Here is a 14,241-nt window from a genome sequence, read left to right as displayed (position 1 = left end):
ACCTGGGTCAAAGGCAAGGCAATCCACAAACATGGCTGCAAGAGGGGCCACTGCAGACTGGCTCTAATGTATGATTGTCCTCCTCCACCTGAGGGCTTAGGGGACACATATACTTCACGAGCACAGGTTATGAAGCCAGAATTGTACCATCCCAGCACTCAGAAGGTGGGCCGCAGAAGACCCTGAGTACTATGTCAGCCTGGGCCACAACTGAGACCCTTTTAGAAAAACAAAACAAACAAGTTCCTCTATGTTGCTGTCACTCAGATATTTGTGACCTTTCAGATATGAATTAAATATTAACTGTTGATGAAACGGTTACTTATTTTCAAATCCATTCTTTCACTTACCAGGGTGTATGATCCAAATCTAGTCACAGACTCACGTGTAACCAGTTTAGTTTGGAACAAAAACAAAAGACCCATGCACATTTCTTTTACCTATACTACCCCTCATACGGGCATGAATGTACACACATACGCATGCGTGCATGTTCATGCACATACACAAACACATTCAAATACATTTGCCACTGGTATTGAAAATGTGCCACCACTTTGAGTCAATTGCTTTGAAAAAAAAAAACAAAACATCAGTTTAAAACCAAACTGTTGGAAAAAAATCTTTATCTCTTGGGATCCTCCAAATCCTGGGAAGCCTAATTTAGAGTTAAATTAACTGTGCACTGTCACCCCATTCCAACAGTCACAAACTCCTTAGAAAGAGCAGCCAGGTGTTTCTGCAGAGTCCACTGTTTCTTGACTAGCATAGTTAAATTAATTTGCCACACATAGGCAGGGATTCACCTTTCACACGGGCAAGAATGTAACTCTGAACGGGTCAGCCTCTCATTATTTCCTGTATTTGTTTTTAGTAGAAAACAATTCCCTGAAGAAACTCCAGACCCCCCAAGTATTGGTGTCTTTGCTGGAGCCAGAAGAGAAAAAATAATGACATAGTATTTAGTCTGTAAAGACAACTTCAAAGAGCTACTCATTCCTGAGTTCATGCCCTGGCATAGTTCCCCCCATAGTGCAGTCAGGTTGCATGTGTGTGCACATTCCAAAGAAAAGGAAGACCCCAGGAGATCGTTTCTAAACTTTTGAATATGCTGCTGGACCAAAATGTCTTTGTGTGCCAAGGGAACCAGAAGATATGTCAAACAGTTTGTGCTAACAATGTCATTGAAACTGCATGTCCATTTTAAAAAATTCACTTCCGGGCCCCGAATCATCTTGTAGTGGTTCACCAATTGGAGAAGCTAGAGATTCGGCAACAGGTAATAGTCAAATGGATATGGTATGCCTCAGTGAACACCCTAGATCCCACCAGGCAGAGGAGCTTTCTTGGTTGGTAATATTTTCATATGTTGTCATACATTGTGTCTGGAAGAATTAAGTGAGCTATAAAACTCTACTGAAGGAAGTCCCCTGGAAACATTCAAATTGGTCCCTCCTGTGTGTTCTCCTTTGCTGACTGTATTCTTGCACCGTAATAAACCATAACTGTGAGTATAACCTTTTCCTGGAGTTCCCTGAGCTCCCCTAGAGAGCCATCAACCCCGAGGGTAGAGTTGAAGAATCCCAGGAGAGCTTTGATGTGCTTTGACTAGCATAGCGAGCACAAGTGATGCTGGATCTGTCTTGGTATGAGTCATGCGAAGGACTGGAAACTTCTGCTTGGGGACTTGTGACACTCTTAGAAAATAGGAGGTATAAAGTTAAGCAGAGACTAGAAGAGATCAAGAGGCCTACTCACCCCAGGGTCCCAGGCTAATCTTCAGTCACAACATGATGTAACCCATGAGATAACTCAGTGGAGAAAAAGGCGAACGTACAGCGTATGTAGCATGTACATAGTATTGGCATGCATTATCTCCTGTGGTCAGTTTCCAATCCCTAATCCAAACAGGGACTGGTCTGGCTGAGTCCATTTAACCCTAAGGATCATGAGAGACAGCTGAATTTTTTTTTTTTTTCCTTAAAAACACCTAATTTTGCTGATGGCTTGTAGTGCAGCAATAGCTGACTAATGCCAGTAGAAATGACCAAATAATTTACAGAAATGTAAACTGTAGTGGTTAAAAGGCCCTGCCCAAATAACAGCCAGACATTTTTTTTCACAACTCAATCCAAAATAATTTTCCTAAATTGAAAACAAAAGTCAATTTTTACAGGGGACCCAGATTGGATGAGGTTTTCTGGATCTGTTGAAGCCAGAATTCCTTTTAGGTTCAAGTTTATTTATATTGCTTCTTGAGAAATGGCAGAAGGCCAACCATAAACAGTGCCCCACAAAGGAACAGTGCCCAGCTTTCAGAGCCCTCTGTGTTTGATTCTATCTTTCAAGTGAAAATATGGAATAGTCGGTTCTTTACAAGTCTTAGAGACACAGGGAGAAAGCTCCTTGGCAAGCCAGGGGCAGGAAACCAGTTTGCTGCTGGCTTCGGTGTGTGTGTCCTGTACCCTGCTGGGTTCTACCTGGTCACCCTTCAATGACTTCCCTGGAGGAAGGGATGCCAAACTCCTGACACGCACTGTTTGAAAACACTGTGGAATGTTTCCACCCTCAGATTTCAGCGTCCGTCCGTTCCTCTGTGAATATTTTAACAAGGTAAAACTGGGACTGCTCAGTTGTGAAAGTAGAGTCCCTGACTAGGTAAGAGCAGTGATGTTGAGACTTCCCTCCAATTATCAGGATTGTGCTTTGGGAACCAAATGGTCTTAGAAGACAGCTGGGGACAGCAGGGATGCCCTTTAGCTCAAGGAAGTGACAGTACCTATTGAACTGACAAAAATCTAGCTTCGGGGCAATGACAGTGGCTCCCACATGATGGTGACAATAAACATAATTACCCTTTACTTCTCTGCCTCACATTAAGCAGTTTTAGATGATGTAACTGTCTTAATGCTTTTAAGTGGAGAAGTCAAACTATAGAGGAATCTACTGCCTTAGGTGACTTTGTGAATCAAAACACTTACTTTAAAAATCTGATATTAAATTTTAAAAAGTGTGTGTGTGTACATATTTTGTGGAAGTCAGGGAAGGACTTGTGAAAGCCAGTTCTCTCCCTCTATCGTCTAGGATCCAGGGATCGAATGCAGGATTTAAGGCTTGGCAGCAAATATGCTTAGCTGCTGAGACATATCACTGGCCCTGATTTGAGTATTTTTCCCCTGTGTTAAGATTAAACTGTAAGTGCTTGATCAGTCACTTTATTTTCACAAGTCAAAATCAGAACTATGCAGCAGTGAGTAGAGAAGGCAGAATTCCCTCAGCCACTGGGGTGGCTGCCAGATCTTACAAAGATCCATGGAACATTGGTGAAGAGTCCAGTTCTCTGCATGTGCAGAGTATTGTCCCAAGCACAGATGTTTTCATCTTAGCTGGGACTGCTACCTGGCTTGTCCACATCCTCTCTCAGTGCTCTGTAGACTGTGGTATGGCCCTCACCAGGAGCTCAAACTCATCACTAGGTGGAAAATGCTTCTTGGGAAAAGACAGATAAAGGTCCTTACATTGTGTTGTCCTTTCAGGTATTTCCCTGAGGCAAAAAGGTCCCTGTTGTGCAATATTACTTTAACTAGGCAAAGCTGTGTTTCATTTGTTTATGCTGCGTTTGTTTAACTACTTAAAGAAGATATGTTACATTTGTTTATGCTGCGTTTGTTTATTAATGTAACGTGTAGAGATGTGTTGCTTTGCCTGCCTAAGGCACCTGACTGGCCTAATAAAAAGCTGAATGGCCAAAAGCTAGGCAGTAGAGGGATAGGTCCAGCTGGAGGGCAGAGAGAATACATAGGAGAAAAGGAGAGAGGGGGATGGGGAGAAAGGAAAGGAAGATGCCTGAGGCCACCCAGGTAGCCACCAGCCAGCCACACACACACACACACACACACACACACACACACACACAGAGAGAGAGAGAGAGAGAGAGAGAGAGAGAGAGAGAGAGAGAGAGATGAAGAGAAACAGGTTGGTTAATTTAAGTTATAGGAGCTAGTGGGAAAAGCATAAACTATGGCCAAGCATTCATAACTAGTGCCTGTGTCATGATTTGGGAGCTGGTTGGTGGCCCAAAAGAAAGCCTGTTACAGGACCCTCTGGTTCTGGACCATACGTAAGTGTCCCTAAGGACACCATAGTAAAAGAGACACAAATGTTTAACGCTTGGTGGTGATGGTAATGGGATATTATACACATAAATTTTCCTGTTGTATCATTTTGGAAACAAAAAGTTGACTCAGGGTTTCCTTTTTAAAAAACAAAACAAAAACCAGAAGCAAAGACTTATAGTCCAGGCAGTATGTGCCTGAGGATGACCCCGAACCCCTGATCTTCCTGCCTCTACCTCCACTTGCAAAAATTCTGGGGTGAATTGTAGACATACACTACCTCACCACACTAGGTTTTTTGTTTTTTAAGATTTATTTTTATGATTTTAAAATCGATGTGCATACTTTAATGTGGGTATATACACTTCAGTGCTGGCACATGTGGAAGCCAGAGATGTTAGCTACCCTGGAGCTGGAGTTACCGGCCACGGTGAGCTAGGAGCCGAACTCGGGTTCTCTGCAAAAGCAGTATGTTTGTTAACCTCTGGGCCATCCTTCCCGCCCCGGAGCCTGATGGATAATCTTTATATATAGTTTTGAGATCTTTACTTGAATTACAGAAAATGAAACAGTTTCAGAGCTAGGATCTTTTTTTTTTTTTTTCCTGTCAGATAACATTTCTAAAAGTGCTGTAAGTTTAAGTCATTTGAGGGATCTGTGCAGGTGAGTAATTTATATCAAGCCAAACACTAAGTCCAGCTGAATTAGAAAATGCAAGCATGAAAATCCAAGGCTGACAATGTATTTAAACACCAGTATTCCCATTAACTTGCTGTTTCATTAGAATATTTTAATTTCCTAGTGATTGAGCAACAGTTAACTCCCACTAAAACCACCTCAGCCTATGAACAGATACATTGATCTTTATCTGTATGTCAAGGTGGGTTTGTTAAATTATATCTGAGCTCATATACTCACATTCAGTATCTCAAGGAGCATTTAAAACTCTCCAAGGTGGGGGGGGGGAATCAAACTTGACAGGTTCAGGCTACAAAAACTACTATTTTAATCCACCTGTGGCAGGGATCCATCAGAAGTCTGCACTTTGTAGGCTTTTGTCTCACATGTACATGTACATGCACATGATGGGGCGTTGGGGGAGAGGTGGGAGGCATTCCAGAAAATCCCGAATGAGATACTATGTTATAGACACAAAAAGAGGAATTTCTGCATCACTGACGTTTCTCACACAGGTTTTTCAGTTTAAACAAATTGAGCTGTATATGCAAGTTCTAATAATCAGAAAAACACATGGGTATGTTTTAAATCTTACTTGTCAAATTTTTTCAGCCTCCAAATCTGGAAATAAGGTCGATGCTTTGAACTGATGCTATACTACTCCTTGGCACACGATGGGGGGCTGTCTTGGTGCAGGCAGAGTTCCGTGCCTTCACCAAATGCTCTCTTGCAGTCTCGGGGAGGGGTGCCTCACCTCAGGAGCCCATGTTCAAACCATCCTTAATTGTGAGCACCTTGAGCTGAGGCATCACAAGAGACAGAAATCTGAGCTACATGATGCCTTCAAATCAGAACCCACGATGAAAATACCTTTGTATAAAATTAGACCCAGATCTTGGAGAATAGAATCAGACCTGTAGTGATTTAAATTTGGTCTAAAATGTCACTATTTGAAAACTGTTTTCAGAGGCATAAAACCTTTTCTCTGAGCCAATGATTCGCTTACTATTGCTTTTAGCCATGCTGCAATTAAACATAGCCAAGGATGCACTGATATTGTAGCTGTGATATGAAAGTGTGACATCAAGAAAGCTTTAATTTCTCTTGCCCTAGTTTCCTCATTTGCAAAGTAATGAAGATTTTGGCGGGGCAGGGGAGAGGGGAGAGGGATTGAGTGAATGTGCCTGGCACATGAAAGCCATATCATAAATCTTAATTGCCAATATTGGCTATCATTCACTTACTATATATCTCATGCTTTTTGCAGAAAATCCATCAGCACACAACTAATGAAGTCGGTTCTAACACATTTCATTCTTTCACCAAATCTAAAAGAACATCATTTAAAAGAAGAAAGTTAGAACACATATAGGAGGAGAATACACTTATAGTCCTAGCACTTGAGAGGCTGAGGCAGGAAGATCATAATTTTGAGACCAGGCTGGGCTTACAAAGTCAGACTTTGTATCTAAAAGAACAAAAACAAAAACAAAACAAAAAACCCCAAAATAAACCATGAAACTTAGAAAACAAAGACACATAAGATCCCAAACTCAGCTCAGAGGTATCTATCTACCCTAAGCTTGTTCAAATTCTTCCTAGTTCCAGCCCTTCTTGCCAAAAGTCATGCAAAGGGAGAGAGAGCCTAGTCACATCAGAAATTAGCCTGCTACTCAGACAAAAAGAGAACCTACATGCATGCATCAGGAAATAACCCACTAGTTGTGACATTTCAACTCACATGGAAATACATACATACTTCCCAGGCAAAGACTAATGAGGCAATGGTCTTCAGATGATTCTGGGGGGGGGGTGGAAAATGGCAGTAAAGATTCCCTGCTTCAGTATTAGTTTGGCCTTCCATGTCTGTGGGTTCGCATTTGTGGATTGAAAAATATGTTTTTAAAAATAAATGTGTTTGTAGGAGCCAGCAACATAGCTAGCTCAGCAAGTAAAGGTACCTGCTGCTACAGGTATTTGATACATAAGTTCAATCCCCAGAACCCACCAGGAGGAAGGACAGTACCAACTCCTGCAAGTTGTCCTTTACCTCCACAGGCATGCCCACACACATATACACCAGTAAACATAAAAGAAAGTGTTTGTATTGAACACACAGATACGTTCCCCCTGCCCTGGGATTATTCCATAAATAAAACATTTGCTCTGTTTCCAGATCAGCAGATACATTGTACATGTGTTGTAAGTAACCTTGAGGCATGTAAATATAGGAAGATATACACAGGCAGGGTAGATAGATACAAATCCTATATGATTTCTATTAAGGACTTCAGCATCTGCAATGTTTGATTTCTATCTACAGGGTGCTCTTGAACCAGCTCTCCACAGATACTTCCCTTTGCCTTCCTGGGTGTGCTGGTTAGTTTTATATCAATATGGACACAAGCTAGAGTCATTTGAGAGAAGGGAGACTCAATGAGAAAATGCCTTCAAAAGATCAGTCTATTAAGTAAGCCTGAAAGGTATTTTCTTAAATAATGATTCATGGGGGAAGAGTCCAGCCCATTGTTAGTGGTGCCAGCCCTGGGATGGCAGTCCCGGTTCTATAAGAAAACAGGTTGAGAATGCCATGGGGAGCAATCGAGTAAGTAACACGCTTCCATATCTTCATCAGCTCCTACCAATGTTCCTGCCCTGGCTTACGTCCTATGAACTGCAAAACTTTCCTCCCCAAGTTGCTTTTGGTCATGGTGTTTCATCCAGCAATAGTAGCCCTAAGTAAGACACTGGCATATGAAACCAAGGGATCTGCCACCGTTCACATGTGCATTGTGTAGTTAACCTACAGATCCATCAGTATGACGCAAATTTCGCCTGAGGTCTTCTGTGTTTTCTTGGTCATGTACTGAGCTAGAAATTCTTGAGAAGCCGTCGATATCACTATGCATCCCTCTGCTGTGCAAGATCTGGTAGAGAACGAATAAGGCAGATCAGTGGTTCCCATCATATCATACTCTTAGCTTCCATGAAGTGGGAGAGGGCTGGCCAAGGAAGGCTTGCTGAACTCTGTGTGTGAGCCATTTGGCAGTTATCAAGCCCAGCCATCAGTAATGCAGCCGTTATGCTAGTGTTACAACATCTAGCCATCACCTACAAGGCTCCAGGAGGTAAGAATTATATTTTCAGCTCAAATCAGAATGTCATATCACTCAGGCATAGACACTTTTTCCCTTTGCTGTTTGTTAACTGATCAAAGCTGGGTCTCAGAGAAACCTGACCATTTCCTTCTATTCTAGGATGGGTCAAAGCAGATTTTCTGGAATTTTCACTCGTGGGACCTTTTCTGGTAAAATTTTATTTCACTGTCAATATTCTTGAGGTAGGTAAATGACAAACCCAGTGGCAGTGCCAATATTTAGTGCTGGTGGTTGGGTCTATTGTTTCTAGATGACATAGTTGGCCAGTAGGCTTCTAGTTCTTTTACAAAATAAGCAAAGGTCTACTTTATCATCCATGCACCTAAAATTATACAGAAACAGCATACCACTTGCTGGAGACAGACACAGTCATTGGTTCATTTACCAAAATAGCAAATAACACAATATAAAACCTGAGTAGTTAAATTAAAAAAAAAAACGATGTCCTTTATTCATCGATCCCCGTTAAACATTGAAATCCATCTTTCTTACATTATTAGCAACACCCTTCTATCCTTTCAGTCCTTGCTCATCCTTTAGTCCGATGAGTTCATCTTTAAATTCAAGACTGTTCTCCTTTTTTTTTTTCCATGCTACTTACATTTTATTATTTCAACATCAAAGCCAATCTAGAAGTTTTTTGTCTCCTATGTGTGAAATGGACATTAATACCGAGACACTTGTCAGCACATGTTCAAGATGACATCAAAGTTAGGCCCTAAGCAAGTATTTCACTACCGTTTTGAGATCTAAGTGTCACTGATGGTACTAAAAAGTACAAGTCAGCTTCAGAAGCACATTTTTACAATGGATATGTTATCTGTTTCCACAGTTATGATTTTCAGATACTCAGCCTTCTACTTTCCTGGGGTTCAATTCCATGGCCTCAGATTTAATTCTTGAATGTCAATAAAAATCTGTAACAAAAGAATCGAGTAGCCTAGGAAGCAGAATTGTTTCAAAAGGATCAATGACAGGAAAGAGAGGTCCTTGCCATTTAAAAAGAGATACACAGTCATAAAGAATAAAAGTGAATCAAGATACACAACTTTGTACATATTAAAAATATCTAATGTGCCACCAACACAACTTCCCTAAAACACAGAAAGTCCCTGCGATTGGAGCCACACATATCTGTCTTTGAGTCACTCTATACTTGAATTACCAACCGCCAATTTCCCCCACATCCTGACATTCATTAAGACATTTTCAGCCAGAATTTTTGGCAATATGCTTTTTTTTTTTCATCTACAACAAGCCACACAAAAGTACTACCATTAATGTCCAATGGCTGTATGAGGCCGAGCCTTTCTGCGATACATGTGATCTTTAAAAGATTCTCCATCTTCCCTTCCTGAGCCAGCGGTGCTTTGTCTTCGAGAAGATCGCTTATCTCTCTCACGAGCTCATATGTTCTCTTCATCCAGCATTTTGTTGATCCCGTCGCAAAGTTTCTGTAAGTGAGGTTTAAATTTTCCAAAGGGATTATACAAGGCAGCCAGAAAATCACAATCTGAAAAATGATCAAAGACGTTGTTAACCCGTCCGTGAGACTTGGCGGTGAGGTGGCGCTGGATGATGTCGTGCAGCAGCTCTCGGCACTCGTTCAGCAGCCTGGACAGCACGTTGCGGTCGAAGGTGTACTCCACCTGGTGGAAGCTGACCACCGTCATGGCAAGCTGGTGAACCTTCTTCTTGAACTTCTCCATCAGCGCCAGCTCGTCTTGATTGAACTGATTGTTCCTGTGGAGAACCGCCAGCTTGATGACGGTCTTGATGAGGTTCTTGATGACCCTCTCTGCCTCCTTCTTGTTCTGGGTGTACTCCTTGGTCACCCTGTAGAGCTCATCCAGGACCTCGCTGCTGGTGTCATCGATCAGGGTGGTGGCGATGGATTTGGATACCATTTTACCCAGGATCTTCTTTTGTGCCTGAACGGCCAGGTTTTTTGAATTAAAGACATCTGTGGCCACTATAAAGTAAAGTGAAGGGGGGGGGGGGCAGAAAAAACAAAAGATCAGTAAATAAAAGTAAAACAAAACAACAAAACAAATGCCTCAGTATTAGGGAGTACTTTCCCTCATCCCATCCCTATTTATAGTTTGTCTCCTGTTTATTGATAAAAGTTTCTGTCCAGGAGAAAAAAATATAAAAAAAAAACATAAAAATAAAAAAAAGATTCAATGTTTTGTACATTTCTGAGCATTGGGTTCTCATTTGTGGAATTCATGGGATGATGTATAATTAAAATCCTTTATACCTTCTGATATGTAACCAGTGATTTCTTTAGCAGGTAACATTAATAACATCCTTGAAAATAACTTTTGATTTAAAAGGGGCTGCAGGGTTGGAGAGAAGGCCCGATGTTAAAAGGCTCATAACCAACATTATAGAAGTGGCTGGAGAGATGGCTCAGTGGTTAAGAACACTTGGTGCTCTTGCAGAGAGCATATATTCAGAATCCAGAACCCACTCTGGGAGACTCACAACAGCCTGTAACTCTGGCTGTATGGGGATCTGACATTATCTTCTGGGTACCAGCACACATATAGCATACACTCACACAGATATGCACACAGTCATATAAGTAAAAATAAATCCAAAAATTAGCTATTGTGTCTCATGAGGTGCTAAACCATTATGCCTTTTTATTTAGCTTAACTGTATAAAAACAGTAGAAATTTTAAGTACACTCTGTACCTATTTGCTAGGCATCTGCAACCCACGCAACTTAAAGAAACTCATTTGAGTCCAGGATGTGCTGGCACACACCTTCAAACCCAGCCCTCGGGAGGGAGAGGCAGGAGGATCTTTGTGAGTTCAAGGCTAGCCTGGTCTACAGAGTGAGTCCCAGGATAGCCATGTGGTTATAAAGAGAAACCCTGTCTCAAAAAAGCAAAGAAAGAGTGAGAGGAACTCCTCTGAATGAAGGCAGGTTAAACAGTAACACCACGATACTCCAGCAAACTCAAAGGAGTCCTCTTTTATAAACCAGTTACAGAAAGCCTAAGTGCCTAAGACATTGGTCATCGCTCTCCCAACCATCCTACCCACTTTGAACTTCACCCCCAGATGTCAGATTTTGGAAGGTTACACTCCAGAGAGAGCTCACTGTCAGCTGCTGTTCCTGACCCACTGTTTTCTTTAAGTTTTGAGGAAATAAGCTTATTTCATGAGCCAGTGAAACATGCTACATGCAATATACTTGGGAAAATCAGATCCCGAGAGTTGATTTTTGGAATGATGCTAATTTAGTTTGGCAGATGTTAAACCACACAGAAGAGTTGCACAAATTACAGATTAATAACATATGCAATGGAATGCTTCTAGCTTAGGGCCCAGCCATGAAAATGCTCTGTAAGCCAACATTAGTTTTACTCTACTATGATTTACCCCTTCCATATGCTGGAGGCAATCTGAAAGCTTGTCTACGAATTGAGGTTCTCTGGGTATCCACTCTACCATAGGATACAGGGATATCTGTTCTCTCTGCATTTGCCACAAAATGTACATGATTTCTAGTCTGGACAAAAGCTGGCATCATTAGGAAGTAAACTAAACTAGCAGAAGTGCCAAACCCAGGCTGGAAGGACACATACGAGCAGTAACTGCCTCAGTGCACAAGTTTCATGCCAGATGTAAGGAGGGGACAAAGAGACTCCACATTACATTTGAAATCTGGTTTCACCGCAGGTATACTGTCTCACACAAGTCATTGGCGAACAGCTCCTAGTGAGTAGAACTCAGCCAGAAACACACGAAACTGTACATCCACTAAAAGGATATCCTGGTGGAACCAGAAATGGTGCCCTCCCAACTGTCACATGGTCACAGAAATAGGAAGTGCAGAACATGAACTGAAATACATTTTTAAAGGAAAAGTGAAAAGCTGGCAGAAAAGCCAACTTCAGGGAGCTTTCCAAGCTCTAAACTGTGTTTAGTTTAACAGTGATCTCTTCTTATGATTCACCTAAGGTCTTCAATGATTCACAAGGGTGTTAGTTCACACTAATGGAATCCTACACAAAGAAATGGTATCCTAGCATTTCATATTGCCATATTCTGGACAAGGACCCTCTTGTGCTATAACTCCAGATACAGACCTTAACAAATATATCTGGCCCCTACAGGAGGAGAAATACAATCACTTTCAGATACATAACAAATAACTTAGGAGTCAGCAACTTATTTTACATAAATGCCCTTCTGCTTTCAATCTTTTAGAGACTGGCATAGCCTACAAACATTCCATCTAGAATCGGCAACCATGTTTCCCAGATCAACACTCTTTCTGTTGGGAAATACTGAAACCAGAGGGAGGGAGGGCGGGAGGAAGAGAGGGAGGAAAGGAGGGAAAAAGGGAAGGTGCAAATTTCCTTAGTGCTAATTTCCTAAGGCCGAACTTGCAGCTTTGTAGCTCATTAAGCTACTTTTCCCATTAAATCTCAACATCCCATTTTGTTTTAAACAAAAAGAGAAGCAAGAACTCTATAGCACAGCATCTTAAGTTTCCTGCAAGCCAGGGAGGAAAAGCCAGTATTCTGCAGACTAAGCAAGACCGTCCCCATTTACTGTAAGGAGTCACAACCCAGACATGGAAGCTGATCTCTGAGGCTTTTCCTTTCTTCCACGGGACACTTTCATTTTGATCTTTAGATCAATTCAGTGCACTCTTCTCCCTCTCCACTAGGAAGACTTCCATTCACTGGGCTTATTTTTCAGCCTTAGAAATGGCCTTTTTTGAGCCAACCAAGGTTGTGGCTGACAGCTGCTTGCCAGGGATATGCGGTCTGGGATCATAAAATGTGACTGTTTTCTTTCTTGGACATTAACTGAGGCTAGTCTCGCCTGTTTGGGATCAATGTCGGTTCCACGCTCCATCAGATCTCTTAAAGGCCTGGCACATCTCAGAGCTAATCCCGGACTCCTGCCTAGTCTCACCTCGATGTGACATCATCACCATGGCTTCAAATAGTGTGCCAATGACTCCCACAGTCCTAATTGAGCCTTGACTTCTCTTCCAGACTCGTTTTGCAAAAACATTTAAGACTCTTGAGATTTTGCAGGCATCAAAGATGTAGTATGTCCCTAACCGAATTCTTGTTCCTCCTTCCCTGTCCATTATTTACCACCCAGATTAATAGCATCTCTCCTAGCCATTACTCAAGTCAGAGACCTGGGAACCATCCACCATCTCATCCTCCCTTTTCCTAAGCACATTATCAAGATTTTTCCATTTTCACCATTTATTAGTTTCTAAATTCTATCCAATTCCCTCTATCTCTACAGATGTCATCTAGTTCAACTCCTTTCCGATGTCTTTTCACACTACAGTCAGGGTATTTTGAGAATGCAGTTCTAATTAAGTTCTTTGCTAATCACCACATTTCTGAGTTCATAAAAATTATTGTTTACCTAACTGTTCCCGGCTCTCCCTTTGGGCTCTGAGCTCCCCCAAAGCAGACTCCGTCTATCTATTTTTCTGTGCTATGGCCTGGGCTTGGAGTTTCTCCCATCTCTTCAATATATTTAAATACTTCCCAGGGAAAATGTTTTGGCCTGAAAAATATATGAGTTTAAAACACATATTTGAGTGTTTCTGTTTGCTTACTCTAAAACTTAGAGAAATAGGCACTTATAACTCACTAAATATGTGGGTTGCCTCTCCCACCCCAGTGTAAGCATACTTCAGAAAGTGGTTTCTCTTACCACCAGCAATTAGTTTTCTTTAAAGCGAAAAGACTTTAGTATACTGAAGGAATGCACCAGAAGATGACAACACAAATATTGTGATATTGTGAAGATTAGCCATCCTGGCCCATCTCTGTTTCTGGCTGGGTCTGTGTTTAACCACGGGGCAGAGAGATAGACCAAGGCGTGTCCCTGGAAGAACACAGATGTTCTCCAAGGAGACTGTGTTGAGAATATCGATCTGTTTACCAATTAAGATGAATTCATTTGCCTTGGAAATAGACATGGAAATTGTTGGCAGAAAAGAAATAATGCTGTCTCTAGCCACGTGTGAGGTTCTATTCAATTCCTGGTTAGAGAGGAAAAGACAGTACTATAGAAAAGAACAGATCTTATTTTACGTCTGCTCACCTCCCTCTCCCTTTAGGACTTAACCAGTGCACTTCAGCAGTGTTTTCTACAAAACAAACTAATATTTAGGGAATCCTGGTTTTACTATCAACAAAATAAAGCTGGAGATAAATATTGATGGTAAAAATATTCTGACCCATGTGGGCAAAAAAAAAAAAAAAAAAAAAAAAAAAGTGTGTGCAGAAGAA

The 14,241-nt window shown here is 41.5% G+C and overlaps 1 protein-coding gene across 2 annotated transcripts in view; it reads right to left on the bottom strand.

Annotated features, from left to right (window-relative positions):
* Window positions 1-8,168: 8,168 nt before the first annotated feature.
* Tnfaip8 (TNF alpha induced protein 8) overlaps window positions 8,169-14,241 on the bottom strand; it is a 109,371-nt gene continuing 103,298 nt past the window's right edge. For both annotated transcript variants that reach the window (XM_051200772.1, XM_051200771.1), the window contains exon 2: window positions 8,169-9,923. In XM_051200772.1, the coding sequence (XP_051056729.1) occupies window positions 9,358-9,923 (566 nt within the window). In that variant the 3' untranslated portion in view covers window positions 8,169-9,357. The remainder of the gene's footprint in view (window positions 9,924-14,241) is intronic.

This window comes from Phodopus roborovskii, unplaced genomic scaffold (assembly GCF_943737965.1).
Source record: "Phodopus roborovskii unplaced genomic scaffold, PHOROB, whole genome shotgun sequence".
NCBI lineage: Eukaryota > Metazoa > Chordata > Mammalia > Rodentia > Cricetidae > Phodopus > Phodopus roborovskii.
The sequence above is the reverse complement of the archived record's forward strand: the minus strand, read 5'-3'. Positions and strand labels throughout refer to the sequence as shown.